The sequence below is a fragment of the Pholis gunnellus genome (assembly GCF_910591455.1).
Source record: "Pholis gunnellus genome assembly, chromosome: 7".
Taxonomy (NCBI): domain Eukaryota; kingdom Metazoa; phylum Chordata; class Actinopteri; order Perciformes; family Pholidae; genus Pholis; species Pholis gunnellus.
Window position 1 is genome coordinate 24,227,573 of NC_136533.1, and position 18,531 is coordinate 24,246,103.

The 18,531-nt window shown below is 42.1% G+C and overlaps 1 protein-coding gene across 1 annotated transcript in view; it reads left to right on the forward strand.

Moving 5' to 3' along the window:
• Positions 1–17,521: 17,521 nt before the first annotated feature.
• The window catches only part of ripor1 (RHO family interacting cell polarization regulator 1), a gene marked incomplete at both ends in the record, with an annotated part of 43,269 nt that continues 42,259 nt past the window's right edge, over positions 17,522–18,531 (forward strand). Inside the window, one exon of the mRNA XM_079162485.1 lies at positions 17,522–17,540. Within this exon, the coding sequence (XP_079018611.1) occupies positions 17,522–17,540 (19 nt within the window). The remainder of the gene's footprint in view (positions 17,541–18,531) is intronic.

Genomic DNA, 18,531 nt, shown 5'->3' on the forward strand with positions numbered 1-18,531 from the left:
GAGGAAAACATTGTCCATCAACTCTGACTGACATCAACTTATTTTCCTGCGACTGAACATCAGACAGTCAGGAGCATGCTGGGTAGAGGAGTAGCCTCAGGTCCTAGCTGGGTTAGCTTAGCTTCCATCTCAGCTCTCCTCCCTGAGGCTGCTTGGTGGTGTTTGGTCCGGCAGGTCTGAGTAGGTGGGCGGCGATCGCCTCAAAGTCCGCTGCACCTTTTCAGATGTTGAGTATATTCCATCATAAATGCTCCAGTAATAAACATAATTCTCAGTGATGTACTCCATTAGTATAATAACAGAGGTACTAACACTGTATATAATATACACAGTGAGAATACCAGTCACTGAACAAGAAGACACTGTTCATGTACAGAGTGTAGACACTTAACGTAAAGAGTGTAGACACTGTTAACGTACAGAGTGTAGACACTGTTAATGTACAGAGTGTAGACACTGTTAACGTACAGAGTGTAGACACTTAACGTACAGAGTGTAGACACTGTTAACGTACAGTGTAGACACTTAACGTACAGAGTGTAGACACTGTTAACGTAGAGTGTAGACACTGTTAACGTACAGAGTGTAGACACTTAACGTACAGAGTGTAGACACTTAACGTACAGAGTGTAGACACTGTTAACGTACAGAGTGTAGACACTGTTAACGTACAGAGTGTAGACACTTAACGTACAGAGTGTAGACACTGTTAACGTACAGAGTGTAGACACTTAACGTACAGAGTGTAGACACTGTTAACGTAGAGTGTAGACACTGTTAACGTACAGAGTGTAGACACTTAACGTACAGAGTGTAGACACTTAACGTACAGAGTGTAGACACTGTTAACGTACAGAGTGTAGACACTTAACGTACAGAGTGTAGACACTGTTAACGTAGAGTGTAGACACTGTTAACGTACAGAGTGTAGACACTGTTAACGTACAGAGTGTAGACAATGTTAATGTACAGAGTGTAGACACTTAACGTACAGAGTGTAGACACTTAACGTACAGAGTGTAGACACTGTTAACGTACAGAGTGTAGACACTGTTAACGTACAGAGTGTAGACACTTAACGTACAGAGTGTAGACACTTAACGTACAGAGTGTAGACACTGTTAACGTAAAGAGTGTAGACACTGTTAACGTACAGAGTGTAGACACTTAATGTACAGAGTGTAGACACTGTTAACGTAGAGTGTAGACACTGTTAACGTACAGAGTGTAGACACTGTTAACGTACAGAGTGTAGACACTGTTAATGTACAGAGTGTAGACACTGTTAACGTAGAGTGTAGACACTGTTAATGTACAGAGTGTAGACACTGTTAACGTACAGAGTGTAGACACTGTTAATGTACAGAGTGTAGACACTGTTCATGTACAGAGTGTAGATGTGTTGTTACAGTCAGGTAGCTTTGTGTAGTCCGTGACGTCCGGCCGTCTGTTGTCAGAGGAACAGCTGGTGCTTCGGATTCTTGATTATTTGTTTGGGCTTTTGTTTTCTTTTACAAAGCAGGAATCATGGTCTGGAGAAATGGGCTCATGAAGGAGTAGTGTCACGGGGCTCAATAGCATTCAGCATGTTAGTACAGCCTGGTTTTCCTCTCCAGAGTAGGGTCTCATATCCACGGCTATAAACATACCTTTAGCCCTGTTTGAATCAGTAGGGAACAGCTACCTAAATGCTACGGGGAGAGTTTGTAGCATGTGTGCTGCTTTTGGTTTTCCTGCTAAGCTAGTTTAGCATAGCGTTTATGAAGGCAAATCACTGTCAAAATCCGAGATGGCAAATGAGATCAACGTGCGTGTGTGTAGAGGTCCCGCTCGTGCAAATCAAAAAGCCGCGCAGAATATCTCTGCTTGCGTGTGTAGTAGAGTAAAAAGTACATTATATACCTCTGAGATGTAGTGGAGTAAAAAGTACATTATATACCTCTGAGATGTAGTGGAGTAAAAAGTACATTATTTGCCTCTGAGATGTAGTGCAATCTGAAAACCACCTCCATACCGCCACCTAGCGTCTGTGTCAGAGTGATATGGGGTCAATCTAAAGACGAGGATTGTAACAATGAAATTTAGTTATACAATGGTGACTGGGTCTGCCCACTTGCGTTCACACCAAACGCAGCGCAAATTATTCAGATCATTTTCAATGGACACTGAAGCACAGTGAAGCATCAACCAATCGTTTGTTTTTGTTTCACTATTTCTGGTCCAATCTAAAATATGGAAGAACAGCGTATTGTTGCCGTTAGCCAGTTCCTGGGTGCTATTCAACAACACAACTACACCAACGAGCGATGGAGCTACACGATGTATCTGGACACGCTGGACCGTTTTGTAGCTTTGTCGAGCGCAGTGTGAACACAGAATACCTCCGGGAGGACACTGCGTTTAATGCGCCGTTACCACATGTGTGTGTGTTCATGTTGTTCATGTTGGTTAAGAAAAGAGTGAAGCACCACAGAGAGAGCAGCAGATTGAAGCCTGTGATAATGTACATGTGTTGGCCCACAATAAACCAGCTCTGAGGCCCCAAAAGTAACCTGACATGGTTTACCCAGCCTTAGACCCTCTCGCTGTCTCCCTTTCTCACACACACACACACACACACACACACACACACACACACACACACACACACACACACACACACATGCTCCTTTGAAGTTAATGACTTCCTCTGGTGTAGTAGACTTCCTTGAAGAACTGGACAAACAGCCAATTAACACAGAAACATGGACATAGAAACACTTATACAGACACACACACACGTGCCAGTCTGGACTATTAAAGTTGTAATGACTTTGACTCTTCAGATTGACCGTGCTGTGAAGCTTGGAACATTTTCTACACTTATGTTACAAGTTCTGGAAGATCTTGTAGAACATGCTACATTTTGAAATATGCACTCAGTTGTCAGTTAATTAGAAGTATTTCTAATGTTTAGCACATCAGGGAATATGAAAATAATCTCCTCATTAACTTGAGTGTGGACATGAAACGTGGGATGCAGAAGGGTAAAAAGTGTGACCTGTGTGTTTGAACGTCAGCAAATCATCCAAACGATTCTGCTCTACCAGCCTCTGCTCCGTGGAGTGAAACACAACTTTTCTCTTCAAATTCGGACTGTTGGCTTTCCAAATGATATGCAGATTTTGTAAATGAAAGCGATCATGCTTTGGATTTTGTTTTGGGAGGTATTGTTGTCGAAGCATCTAGGCATTATTATTACCGTTTGAACTGGAGATAGTTAATAATCATACAGTAATAAAGAGGACCCAAATCTTTGCTCATGGGGGAATGTTTGCTCCCTATAAATTAAAGCGTACTGTCTAGAGCTGATCTATATGAAATAACTTCTGTTGTGATTTGGCGACTTATGAATAAAAATGTACTTGATCTGTCGGGTAACATAAAGAATGTTTCTCCTGCACTGGTCAATTTACAGATGTTCTATTTTTGCTTCCATAAAGCGTCTTCTTTCAGACTAGTGGAAAGAAAACATTTATTTTACTACTTACAGAAAACGTGTAACACAATAAATACTCCTCTTAATATGAGTAATGAAGTGGTGAAGTTTCATGGTGATATCTATGAGCGTTTGACTCTATTCACCCGTAGAGTCTCTAAATGTGTGTAATTAACTAAACGTCTCTTTAAAGGACGTTTTCTCTAAATGAGTTTGTTCTCAGAGTCTGATGATAAATCTCCACTTCAGCAGCTCTTACACACACCAAACTGTACACGTTCATTCCTCTCTGTGTTCTGAAGGTTCACACAGAGGCTTGTTTGTATAGAAGTCATAGTCTGATTTATACACATTTTTTTACGATCATTGTGGGAAAAATTGATTTTTTTGAATGCCTGTTGACAATATTTATAGAGTGATACAAAGATATATCCAAAATTCCCTCTGGAAACACGTTGGACTCTAATATGTCGACAAAATGAAAGAAGAATTGTGAACCTGGCTTTTTCTAATGTTCACGTTTCAGTTCTGCGAGATAATACCTCATTTATATATTTAAACATAATTATTCTGAAAACTTTGAACAGTAACAATAATTGTCTTACGGTTTTATGGTGATATCTATTAGTCATATGTGTTAACTTTCAGAAGCCTGATTATATTATCTTGGAACTTCTGATCACATTGATCATGTATTTGCAGTAGATTTGATAGCAGTGGGGTGAAATATGAACTATTGTGTGTGTGGTCAACAAACCATTAGAGTAGTCATCAGCCGTTAAGCACACATGGGTGGGACCTTAAGAACACACTGTTATTATCCCACCTCAGACTTGACCTGACCTGACGTCTAACACAGGTTGTGCTGCTAATCACAGTAATCATATACTGCAGGGACTGAAAGAGCTGCGAGCCCTCTGCTGACCTGCACAACTAAGTGTTATTTTCAGCACTGCTCACTTCTTATGCTGCTGGTTAACAGAGCAGACTGCCTGAAGTGTAGACCAGGAAAAGCCCGCTCATCTTGTCACAATCTCTTCTTCCTCACTCCCGTTGCTCTGCACTGATCCAGGAACGTTTCTTTAACCTGATGAGTTTGTCACAGAGGTTGTCTCTCCTCTCTGCCTCTGGTGGTGTCTGCACATGCAGATGGTTCAGGTGAGAGAGATTATTTAAGGATTACTGGCCTTCTGCCTGTTGGACCAGAGTCATGGCAACAGACAGGTTGGGAAAGACACTCGGTGTTGACTTGAATCCTTATGCAACTAAGACGCAACCCTGTCCAACCCTTGTTGTGTGTGTGTCTTATGGTTTGTAAAGTGATGGATTGTCAGGATGTATCGAATCCCAAGAAATCAAATGGTTGTTTGAACTCCATAAACTACCCAGTACACTACCGTGTGTTCTACCTGCTTTGTGCTCTTACATGTGTGGGATTGGTCGGTGCAGTCGGATGATGTCATGTTAAAGCGGAGTTGCCACCAACTGTGGAGTGTTTGCTTCAGCGTCTTTAAGGGTTGTAAATACTAAGCAGTAGAGGTGAGCTGGTCCTGGACGGGTGAGTCTGTTGCTCCCTCTGGAAGAAGGTGGTGGTGACAAAGAGCGTGCAGACAAAGCAAACAGAGCAGCGCTGAGTCACAGAGCTGCAGAGGTGTAGTGAAGAGGTATCAATCTGGCTCAAGTTCTAAACATCTAAAAGAGACTTATTTCTGTGCCCACAAAGGCCTTTATCGTCGTGTGGGCCGTTACATTTTTCCTGGTCCTACTTTTAAAAACGCTTCATTTAACTAGAGACAACAGAGATGTTCCCAAACCAATGTTTCCTTCCTGAAACCGATCCAGATACCTGATGCCGTTCCAAAACCAGAGTGGGTGTGTATATGTATATGCATGTAGTGTATGGTGTATACTGTATATATACCACAAAAAACACCCCTAATGTATGTATATATGTGTGGGTGTATATATGTGTGTGTGTGTGTGTGTGTGTGTGTATATGTATATGTGTGGGTGTATATATGTGTATTTATCAGTGGCGGGCCGTGGATTTTATACCTGGGCCTTCAGTGCTGTTCTACACTTCTAATAACCTCATTATGACATCACAGCTACGGGTTATTATTTGTTTCGTGTAAAAGCCGCATATTCACATTGTATATTATGTTATATGTTATTATGTTATATGTATATTCACACATATAACACTGCAACATTTGACAAATGAAATAAAATGTTGCATGAAGTTCAACACCTATCATACAAAACACGAAATGCAGAGTGCAGATACATGAATACGAGCATGACGGGACGCTGCGTCATTAACGGACAATACAGTCCAAATCAATGTAACACAATGACAAACTCACAAGAGCAGTCGCATATATTCGTATGACAACAAAGCAACAAATCAATCCAGCAGACCTGCAGCGGATCCACGCATTCCACCACACGAGCACGAGCCATTCAAATACTATTCATAAAAACACCACGATAGACAAATGAACAGTAGAGGTAAACAAACGAAGTTCACTTACCAAATGCTGTCTAACCTCCTTTCTTTGTTGACAAAGAGTTTAATCCCAGTACATCAGTTCCAGTAAGAAGTCCTTCTCCATTCATCGAGCCTCCACAGTTGTATTTCGCCGGGGTCGTCGGCGGCGGGGTGTTCGTCTTCGGCCGCGGACCGGCGAAGGGCGGGCCGCGGTTGTGGAGCTGTTTCCCTGCGAACGTGGTCGTTGAGTTGTAGATCCACTCGAGTCTCTCCAAAAGTACCGACGCTCAGTTAAAATGAAACACATTCCCAGCCATAACATGTGCAACGCTTCTCCGACGCTGCATACAAACCCTTTTCCTGGCTGGTCAGGGCTGCTAGCTGTGGGGTCGTTTCTTACTGTCCAGTTTGTTCAGAAATGTCCTTCTTGAGAAAAGCGTTCCCAGTAACTCCGCCACTAAATCCGTTTCTCCTCTTTCCGCCATTTCATATTAAAAAAACAAAGCTAGGTAAAATGTCTTTCAAATATTTCCACTTGAACTCTGTCTGCTACAACCAAAGGTCTGCTAACAATCATGTTTCGCGGGCACATAGTCACGTGCCCACCCACTGACCAATCACAGCACACTCTGCACCTTGCAGCAGAGAGGCATTTGGACTCTGAGCTGCAGTAATGCTGACGTAACTAGGCCTGCAAACCGCTCTAGTGCGTCCATGAATCTCAAACTAAAGATCTGATTGGTTGAATCAACAATATCGTCCCCATTCAACTTAAACTGCACATGGAAGCACTGGGTGAGTCTGCAGGCCTGGGGCCTCTCTTCTTACGAGAGACACAGAGGTGAAATCTGATTGGATAAAAGCTCTACTTAAAACAAGCTGCACTGGAAGCAGAGCAACTGAGGAGCACAGTAGCTGTGCAATGAGAAAATAAGATAATGGGAAAAATATTTTTATAAATTATAATACATATAAGAAAAAATGAAATGTATTGAAGAAAAAATATGAAATTATAAAATAGCTATAACTTTGTGATTCTGTTTAGGCCAGCAGACTGGTATTTATGTATGCATATATATATATATATATATACACATGGTATATACACATGACCACATTGACATCCATGTTCAGATTGTGAGACTCTGATTCAGGTGATGTTTACAAAACTAATGTAAATTTAGGGACATAAAACAACATTCAACACAATCTAGAAACATCTCGGTCATTTTTCTACCATTATTCTAACACAAGTATTGAAGTATTTCAGTGTGGCTGTGTGTGAACCTATTAGACTGGCTACAAACTAGTAATTAGCCCGCTGCACTCAAGTGACAGTTAAGCTGCTTATTGGCCAGCTGGAGATTAACCAGAAAGTCCCCACTTCACAGGGGTCCACACACACACACACACACACACACACACACACACACACACACACACAGTCATGTGATGCTTAGTGAAGAATAGTCTGTCAGCTCAGTACCAGGCTCATTGTACTTCAGCAGAACGTAACACGTTTCATCATCCAGAGCAGCATTACAGGACAGGGTTTGCTTCTTTAAATCTCTGGAGGGCCGATGTGACGGTGTTACCGATCAACACTTCCTGCTGTTGCTTCACAATAAAGGCCTTCCAGCTAATAAATAGTCATTCAGTTACTTGGAGTAACTTAGCCAAATAATCAGATATTGGTTCATGCACAGAGGCCATGGGACATTTGGCACCGCGGCTGGTGTGATCATTGCGAGATGGTCTCTTGTTACTACTGATGTGAAAAGGGTAGCAGATTAACTTTGAATTCTTAGTAAACTAGACAGAAGATTGCAGAAGAAGAGTTCTTATTGTGATAACATTTTTGATTCTTTGTCTCCAGCTGACATGTTTAAAAAGCAGAACCCTGTCAAAGTGTTGCACGATATGCACTCGATGGCTACATACGAGACATTGTGCTAAATCTGTGTTTCCCATAGGATTTTGTGAGACTATGGTGGGTGGCAACGTCCCTCAGAACAACAGGTTGTATTTGGGTTTTAAAGTTTGAATGCATCAACCTGGTGCACTTTGAGAGCAACGTTCCGAGGCTAGATCTATGAAGAACGTTGTGCTCTTGTAATCAACATTGTGCTCTAGCTAGTGTGACGGATACCCTCACGGTTCAGCACACAGTTTAACGTTAACCATCACAGTGTGAAATAAAGTTTTACTGACATCGTTATCCACCAATATTCAGTAAAATATGTGATCGGGACATCATTAATGCTTCTGATAATGATACATTGTAAACAACTGACCGGAGTAGAACTAATGGACAATGAACGAAGGTCTGCTCACTTACGTTATGATGCGTTCAGGCTGTAACCATCGCCGAAGTGTGAATGGGGAACCTATTGGTTCTTTTCCTTCACATATTTAAAGTGCTGTACCTATGAATCTTGTCAGTTGCCTGTAATGATTACACGGGATATGAATAGGGTCTGTTATTGTTATTATTTAATTTGACCTCGCTGTATAAATTGTGAGGGGGGGGAGTGACGTGAGAGGAGATTGTGTGCGCCGACAGGGGAAGCCGTCGGTGTTTAGTGGACTCAAGAGATCGCGTCTCGCCACGCTTCAGCTGTTGTTGACTTTGTTTGGTTGTCATCGGACTGGTTTGTGTTACTTTAAGGAACTTTGGAACTGATGGGACTCGGGGTTTGAGTGATAGTTTGTAAATGTTTAGTTTATTGTGCCGGAGGACAGCGGGAGCCTCGCGGTTTTTGTTTTGTGTGCTGGAACCGGTATGCCGAATGCTTTTGCTTTATAATAATATATGGTGTTATATTTAACTGACTGTGTGCATTCTTTTGTGTCTGTCATTATAGGGAATAATAGAGAGAGCCTTTCAGCGTGTTTTGTACCTTCAACTATGTTATGCAGTCAGATGCTAGTTTACACTCTAAGCACATTATAATACATCATTAAATCTAATAATTACAAGATTTGTTTTTATTTCCTAATCATTTCAATTGTGTGAAAAAAGTAAAAAAGGATAACATGTAGAATATTTGATGGTTTACTGACTTCACAGTGGTTTAAATGATGTTTGGGACAATAGTGTGGATCCTTGCCGTTGACTATGCATCTCCGCCGTGATGAAGTGAGCGCTCAGTCTTTTCCTCTTCATAGAGGAACGATCTTCATACTGAAGTGGGTGCACGAGGGGATTTTGTAGCGTGGTCGTATGTCTTTCTCTTTAAACAATGCCTATAGACCGTAACGGTTTTGTCCACCACCCTTATCCATCATTATTAGTTACAGGGAAGACAAAATGCTCCCAAACTTGCGATTTAAGTGATGCCGGGAGCTTCTGAAGTTCCTCCGCTCGCCATGATTTTAGACTTTCACCGTTAGATGCTTTTAACCTGCTCCGTTCATGTGAACACACTACTGCTTTATATCTGTTCACTGACACTGGTGAACAGATAATCGGGGACTTGTTACTTGAAAAGGAACAGCAGCAGTAAAACTTTATTACACACTATGATGATTACACTGTAAAAAAAAATAATGTAAATACTCAATTGATCCGCGGTTCACAAGTGATCCGTTACACCACTAGAAGATACCATATTTGGAATGAGGAGGACACCTTATATGTCTCTGGTAACTAGAGATTGAGACCATAAACTCATGTTTACTGAGGTAATAAATCAAGAGAGAAGTAGTCATTTTCTCATAGACTTCTATACAACCAGAGGAATCGCCCCCTGGTGGACATTAGAGACAATGCAGGTTTTAGAACACTTCCACATGGCTTCACTGGGCAGAACCGGAGGTTGCTGCCTGGCCCCGACACAGTACCTGGAAGTAACACTGGGTTTCTACTACAGGTTAGCAGCTTAAGTTCGAGTAGATAAAAACACTGTTAACTGCATTCCTTACAGTTTTATCCATGTATTTTGGGGAGTTTTCAGGATGCTAAAAAATGACAAAAACCTCAGAAGTGTTCCTCTCATAGAACTCCATGCATTGCTACAGTATGTGGAGCAATACATTGACAAACCTGCTGTGATACGTTGCGGTTGCTAAGCTGTGATTGGACCACTGCTGTTCAGAGGAGGGGTTTAGCAAATGATCAGTGGGCAGTGAATGAATATGCATCGGGTGTATATGATGACGAGGTTTGAGGTTAACGTGTAGGTTTAACAGCCCAGGTCTCATGACCTCTGGTCTAATCTGGGTAGCAGATCTAATGCAGTGTGTGAAATTCTAAAAAATATGAAGCAGCAGCAAAAATAACCTCATCCAAGGAAAAGGAAACAGGTCACCCACAGACTGTTCTCCATTCTCTGCTGGTCCATGTCAACAAATAGTTTCTCACAGACGCAGAAGTGAAACTCAGCTGAAACAACGAGTAGCCGTTAAAGCTGCCTTTAAAACCCTTACTACAGTGTGCGTGTGTGTGTGTGTGTGTGTGTGTGTGTGTGTGTGTGTGTGTGTGTGTGTGTGTGTGTGTGTGTGTGTGTGTGTGTGTGTGTGTGTGTGTGTGCGTGTGTTTTACTTCAGTCTCAGGCCGTGCCAGCCTCCATGAATCTTCACTGTGAAGTCTTCTGGAATCTTCTGTTTATGAAATCCTCCCCATAACGCTGCCCTGTGGTCTCTCTGTCTTCTTCACTGACTGTTTGTAGCATGAACTGTAGTGACGTGTGTGTGTGTGTGTGTGTGTGTGTGTGCACCATGAACATGTAATAACTGTCAAAGCCGAGGTAAACACAAGGTTTAAAGCCCATTCTGTGAACTTGTGATGTTTGTAGAGAAGCAGGCAGGATGTGCATTATCATCATTCTATCAACCACTATCCCACAGAGATCTCTGGCACTTCTACTACACAATTAATCCATCCTGAGAAATTACAACCAGGGTGTAGCTGAAGGTTTTTCTGTTGCATGTTTTTTCATCTTGAAAGACTGAGATAATGAGAGAAATAATTTCAACCAGAAGTATTACAGCCGGTCCATTATACAAAATTGTCTATACTTGACATTCAACGGTTTTTATACTGGTAATCCAATTTTGTGTCAGTCACTACACTATGAAATAGGAACTTGCAGAAACTTCAAAGATAATCCATCATTGAATAAACGTATTTATATATGTTTGATCAGCCCCGGGGGTATCAAGATTTTAAAAGTGGCAGAAAAGCATCAAAGCTGCTCTACAGTAACGTCACAATAAGAGAAACACCGCTGGTGTTTTAGATGACGGAGCGGCCAGCAGAGGGAGGCCTCTCAACACAGTCCGTGCTCACCACATGATGACACCGTCAACTCGGACAAGAACGTACTGTTACTGCAAAGGACATTTCGCTGTGATAGACTGGCCATGCAGGACGTTCATTCTTCTGTTCGGGAATGAAGTGAAACTAGCGGCTGCCTGGTGGGTCGGACACTTTGAAAAGAATGTTATGCTTTGGAAAATGGCCAACTGTCAAGGAAAGTGTACAAACGTTGTAGTAAATGGGCAAAACTGCTGTAGACCTTTACACCTGCTAGTTAAATGAGCTATACGCGCTGGCTGAGTGCAGGTTGCTACAGCTAACGGCTAGCATAAATTTAAATTGTATGGACCCAGTAGTAGAGCAGAAATGCCCCCTATTAGATTATTTTTTATATATGTTAACAGTTCTTGCACCTTTGAGGGAAGAGGAGGAATATTGGGTGAGTAATGGCAAACCTCCTCCACAGTCCTGCCCGTACTATTCCACTCAACAGATTACCGAAATGCACCAAGAAACGCAGTGAAGAAGAAGACTGCAAGCTGGCGAACATAGATGTAAACAATGCTGGATTTTAAATACTGTAAGAAATGATTCGTGAGGAAGGACAATGCCTTTAACACACAACTGTTTTAGTGAGTAACACTAAATGTAACAACAAAGGAAACATTTCTAGGGCCCCTTTAAATTCTGCTACAGCAGAGCTCCAAGAGCCACAAAGAACAACACAACCTTTGGTGGAGGAGCTTATCGAAAAAGCTGAGGGGAAACAAACAGACCTGATCTAGAAATAGGAATGTAAAGAATGTGGCTTCATTTCAGCAAGGTGTGTGTGTGTGTGTGTGTGTGTGTGTGTGTGTGTGTGTGTGTGTGTGTGTGTGTGTGTGTGTGTGTGTGTGTGTGTGTGTGTATTACGTGTTGGGCCAGCATTGCTTTGAACCCAAAGAACAACATTTGAGCTCACTGTTGCAACTAAAATCAGTCCTTACAGACAGGCTCACCTCCCACTAACATTCTTGGGTAGTTAAAGGTCCCACGTGATATTTTTGTTGCAGTAGTTGCGGTTTGCAAACCCAACCTTCAAAGTTGGCTCCTCCTCCCCGGCTCATTGAGGGTGAGGGTGCTCCCCAACCCCCAGATTCACTCTGGTTTTGGAATGAGTTTCGTCGTTTTGGGTTTCTCAACCATTTTCTTAGCCTCCTCTTGGATTTGTGCTCACGATCCAGCACCTACGTTTTTATAGAGGTTGACGCCCAGAAAAGTCCAAAAGACAGCGAAATAAGAAGAAAAGAGAAAATACAGGCAGAGGGCAGGCGCTCCCCACACAGATGATATATGTTATATTATATGTGTTATATTCTATTATATAAGTGGGTGTAGTAAGTAAGTAGTAAGTGGATGTAGTTTCTTGGACCACCAGTTAGTTTGTGGACTACGTTTTGAAGCCTTGAGTCGACTTCGGCCGTCACCATCTTGGTTGTTTGGAACCAGAAGTGACACAATGTGGCCGACTGTGTCTCAGTGGTAGAGCAGGGTTCGATCCCCGGCTCCGCTAGTCCATGACAGTGTCCTTGGGCAAGACACTTAAGCCCAAGTTGCTACGATGTTCCTGCAGTGTATGAATGGGTGTAAACTGGAGTTAGTCCTGATGGGCAGGTGGCACCTTGCATGGTAGCACCTGCCATCAGTATGTGAATGGGTGAATGATGACATGTGTGTTAAAACATTTAAGTGGTCGAAACACTAGAAAACAACTATACAAGTACAGTCCATTTACACAAGAGGGAGGAGCTAAGTACAACTGAACGCCGAATAAGACATTTCAAGCGAACTGTTATGCCGTGTTCACACCAAACGCGGCGCGAATTCTTCGCTCGAGTAGATTACATACAAAGTCTATGCACAGACGCGATGAGACTGGAGTGACGCGAATTTGCCCCCAATGCATGAGTTGAAATTTTTCAACTTCTGCGAAAAAATGGCGTGACGCTGTGATAAATACTGTATCCGTCTGTGTTCACCCAGAGCTCTACGATCCCTCATAACAGTAGAGACCGGACCAAACTATGTGTATACATGTGTGTGTGTGAACCATATGGTACAAACAATGAAATAGACACTGCCGTATTTACGTCTAGATGACGTTATTGTGAGTGTTGATGGAGCTGCTACCATGTTAGCATAGCCTAGCACCGTTCGATCCGAGCGCCATTGAGAAAACAAGTACAAATCGGCATCATTACGTAGTTATTTCGGAGTCCCTTTTTGTCGGTTTATTGCCGTTAAATCACAGCCAAATCAGTTTATTGTGTGTTCATACGACGTGTGGCTCGCTAGACACAGTGAGCTCGATGAAATCCACGGAGCTCCTCCGGACTATGTTATGAACCAGACATGACGGCGTTTAGTTCCCCGTGATATCTGGGACTTCCACAACACGTACTGAGCAGAAATAGAGGTGATTTTTTCCACGGTTGATGGCGGACAGTTGAACGGCTTTCAGGGCAATAAGCCACGCCCCCTCTCCGGCGCGTCCAGCGCTATTCACGCGACTGAACACAAATAGGCCCCGGAGAGACCGGCGGCGCGAATGACGTGATTAACGCGATTCGCGCCGCGCCAATCGCGTTTGGTGTGAACACGGCATTACAAAATATCTTTCATGAACACACTGTGAAAAGGTTAAAGTTGTAAGACGAAATCACGGACAATTCTCAGACACAACAACACTGTGATAGCAACCTGTCAATCACCGTGCAGCCCCGCCCTAAAGCATCCCCTGCTTTATGGTCTGTTTGACTCTAAATGGACCATCATTTACTAAATGAACATCATGCTGTATTGAAGAAGACTTGAAACTAGAGATTGAGACCATAAACTCATGTTTACAATGTTTACTGAGCTAATAAATCAAGAGAGAAGTAGAGTCATTTTCTCATAGACTTTTATACAATCTGACTTTTTGCAGCTAGAGAAGTCGTCCGCATGACGCTGCCACTACCAGGCTTTATGGTGGGAAAAGTGTGTTTTCTGATCACACGTTTTGTTTCAGTCAACTGTGACGACCCAGCCTCTAACATGGTGGCTGATTGCCTGATGCAGAGCACCTGGTCCTGGAGCATAGAAGCCCTGCTCCAGTGTTGCTCTGCCCTGGTCTTTCTCTGGCATACTTGGAGTGATCTCTGCCAGTGGCGACCGATTATATTCTGGTTTGGTCTTCTTTGGTTTCGCTGACAACACCTCCACACTTCATCACACATGCATCCATGCTCACATTACTGATATACTGACTGACACACTTCACAAAGGTAATAATTTCCTTATTTAGTTAACAATAAATACGTTACTTTACCACCATCCCTTGTGTCTTGTCCATATTTGTCATGGCCTAAGAGCCGGGTTGTGACACAACCAACATTTTGTCTTCATGCCCGAAAAACTTGATTTTGGTCTCAACACTATCCCACATATTACTTCAGTTTTTTTTTTACATCAGCCTTAAAGCTGTGAAATATAAATAATTCGGGCAGCAGCTGCTTTACACACTGTGGTCTCAATGTGGAAATCTGTTAAACTGTGTATTCTGTTGATCGCTGTCAAAAGAAAAAACTCTTATTGACCCTTGTTGTGTGTCTCAGTGTGAGATGCAGAAATCACCCTTGTTATTTGTGTGAGTCAAATGCTTCCTTTGTGTGAGTGTAGGTGAAAAAGCAGCTGCTCTTCACAGATAAACACTGGGCTGTCACTCCCGTCTCACACACCATGAATGTCTTTTTGTCCATAGAAAGAGGGTAATGATTCAAGCACTCCACCTGATGCTGTTAGCAGGTGTCAAGACTGAACGCAGCACTGTGGAGGAACATGCAAGGGACTGTGTGGGAGTATTGTCCTGCTGTTTATGTTTGAGTGAAAGATCCATGAGGCCATCAGATGCTAAATCAATGATTTATAATACTGTGAGACTGGATTTGTCCACTCTGGAAAGTTGTTACTGTGATAATCATGCAGTCCTCTCTTTCTTACGACAATCAGAAGACGAGTCACAAACAGACCTGTAACCTGAGGCTTCCACCAGCGGTGAGTTCTTCAGAGTGAAGTCAAAGCTTCACGTGTTAAAGCTGCATTCTCTCTAGTGTCCACCAGGGGGCGACTCCTCTGGTTGTATAGAAGTCTATGAGAAAATGACTCTACTTCTCTCTTGATTTATTACCTCAGTAAACATTGTAAACATGAGTTTATGGTCTCAATCTCTAGTTTCAAGTCTTCTTCAATACAGCATGTTGTTCATTTAGTAAGTGATGGTCCATTTAGAGTCAAACAGACCATAAAATGTGATTGACAGGTCGTTACCACGGTGTTGTCCATTCTGGGAGTTGTCTGTGTTTTCAACTTTAACCATTTCACAGTGTGTTGTTACTTCATCAAAGTTAATTGTATCGTTTTGGTGGCCTAATATCGTCTCATTCAGCGTTCGCTTGTACTAAGCTCCACCCTCTCGTGGTACTTCTGGTCCCAATAAAATAAGAGGGCGGCGGCCAAAATGCCAAACTGGAAGGCTTCAAAACATCCGTCCACAAACCAATGAGTGACGCTGCTGTGACCACGTCCACTTCTTACACTGTGGGCACAATCTTTTGCCATTTTTGAGGATTAATTTTATTATTGAACAACTACAGCGCTCTCATTCAATCCAAAATGTTAATAGACCTCAAACCTGAATATTTGAGAAAGTAAAAGTGAGGTTTTATCTTTCTAAGGAGAATATCTGTGTGTGCACAGTTATTGGGCAACTATTAGTGTGCAGAATTATTATGCAACTAAATGAAAAACGGAAATGTTCCCATCTCACTTGTTTATTTTCATCTGTTAAAGTGAGAATAATAACCAAACAACTCAACATTTCAAGACAACAATCATTGACCCCTCTCATAGCCCCTCTTCTCTTCAATAACTAATAAGCCTTCATTCATGGATTCACTGATCAACCACAGCCTCCCACACTGTTCACCGGAAATCTCCCGTTTAAGAAGCACCCACAAGTTCTCAATGGGGTTCAGGTGAGGTGAGGAAGGGGGCCGTGGCATTATTCTTTTATTATCACTCTGGCTTTTTACAAATGAATGAACAGGAGTAAACAGACTGACAGGTAACTCGCTGATTGGACAGTTTTGGCGATTGTCATCCTGCATTGTGACGGACAGAAGGTCCTGCAGTATTTTAATACTTCTGATGTGTACATTTAAGTTATTTAGTGTCACAAAGAAATAACTGCTAATGAGCATTTCTAGTTTTATTGTCATAGACTATTGAACCTGCTTGTTCTGATGTGATATGACATCACTGAACTGAATCCTCAGTTGAGTTGAGCTCTCTGTCCCTTGTGAGTGAACGAGCAGCCAGGAGGTCTCTGGGTGTGTTTCTATTCAATTGTCAAGTGAATTTAAAGTAACTTTTAAAATGTAAGCAAAAAGTAAATAAGTTGCGTTTGGAGTGAATAAACTGAGTTACAGTGTAGTTTGGTCAGAAGGCTGAGCGTGGCTGAGAAGAAGAAGTAGAGCCTGGCCATCCAATCATATCTCACCATCTCTGGGAGAAAAGTTTCAGTTGTGTTTCATGTCCAGAGACGTGTTCAAGTACAGCTGATCAGTCATGTGAGTTAAATGTTCGCTATGTCAGACATTGTGTGGCTACTCCGTTCCATAATTCATTCATTGCAGCAACTCTTTTTTGACAAAAGGCAAAAACAAGCGTCAAGCAAACGTGTGAAATGTGCGAAATTGAAGAAAGTTTTGTTGAACTTTGCCGTTTTTTCCATACAGCTTTTCTCATGCGAAACTTCGTAATGTGCATAGAAATATGTGATCCTCAAAGCAAAATGATGCTAAAGAACGTCAGTGAATGAATTGGTGGGTACAGAATGACGTGTGTGGTCTGAAACAATACGCTCAACGGGGAGGAGGAGGAGGGGCAGGAAGACCGGGTGATGTCAGTGGGAAGAAGAGGAGGGAGGACCGCCTTGCTTTTTCTTTTTCCTCCCTCCCCCTCCTCTTCTTATCAGTGTGTGTGAGGCAGAGAGAGGATCAGTAGGTGAGTGGACCAAGGATTAACAACGGTGACAGTTGCTATGGGGGAAGAGAAAAAGAGAACTCGACCGGGATAGACAGAAACACTGTGAGTGGGTAAAACAGAAAGCGAGAGATCGGAGAGTCCACTTGGAAAGAGGACTGAGCGCTTGTTTTCTGGAATTGGGAGGACCCCTCGCTAGGAAGACTTGCCATCAACCAGCACAGCTACCATGTACAGTGGATATGGAGGTATGACCCACCGCGGTGCAGCGCATCTCTAATCATTAACTCTCTGTTAGTCAGGAGGAACTTACAGTTGCTGGTTAACAGGTAACTTATCAGAGCGGATGGCTGGAGAGTACCAAAACAACATGACCTGTAACTTGTTTAGAGCAGCGTTGTTTGGTATCGTCATGTGGTTTAATGGGAAGCCCTCTCTGAACACAGCAACATGCCATCAGTCTCACTGTTCATGACTTGATTAAACTGGTCAGTGGTGTTTCTGCTGCTGATAAACAGATACGGTAGGACCATGCCACTGCATTCTGTATCAAATATATGTATATATACATATATATATGTATATATACATATATATATATATATGTTGCAGCATTAAAGAAGACCTCAGTAATGTGTAAATGCTTTTAGAGGAAACATCTGTCTGTCAATGTAAACAGGAAGTCACTGCTACACCTCACACCCTCTTCAGAGGGCTAGAGATGTATTCAACTTAACTGGCAAACTTTCTCTTGATCTATCTGCATCCATGCAGACATGTTCAAGTGTCAGAGTTTATGTGCTTCTGTCTGATTATGCAGCTTAATGACCGTTTGAATTAAGTCCAATGCTATGAAACTAAGCATTTGTAATTTGAATGTGTATTGTTTAAGAATTCATTGTATTCAATACAATCTCTGCATACAGATTCTGTTCAGACTAGTGACGCCTGCATTCTATAACTCTTATTATATAAAAGCCATCACCTCATAATTAAAAAGCATTTCAACCATATTGCCTCTTATGCACTCTGTAAATATTCAATATCAACTCATGTGAGGAACAACTAGAAATGATAAAGACTTTCTTGAGTTATCATTCGATCATAATGACTTATTTTTGTTCATTTTTATTTTGTACTGTACTAAAACCAATAGAAACAGTATTGGTTTCCTGGCAGGTGGGGAATATATTAATAAATCTATCATATCATATCATCAGTGGCATAAAATGGTCTTTA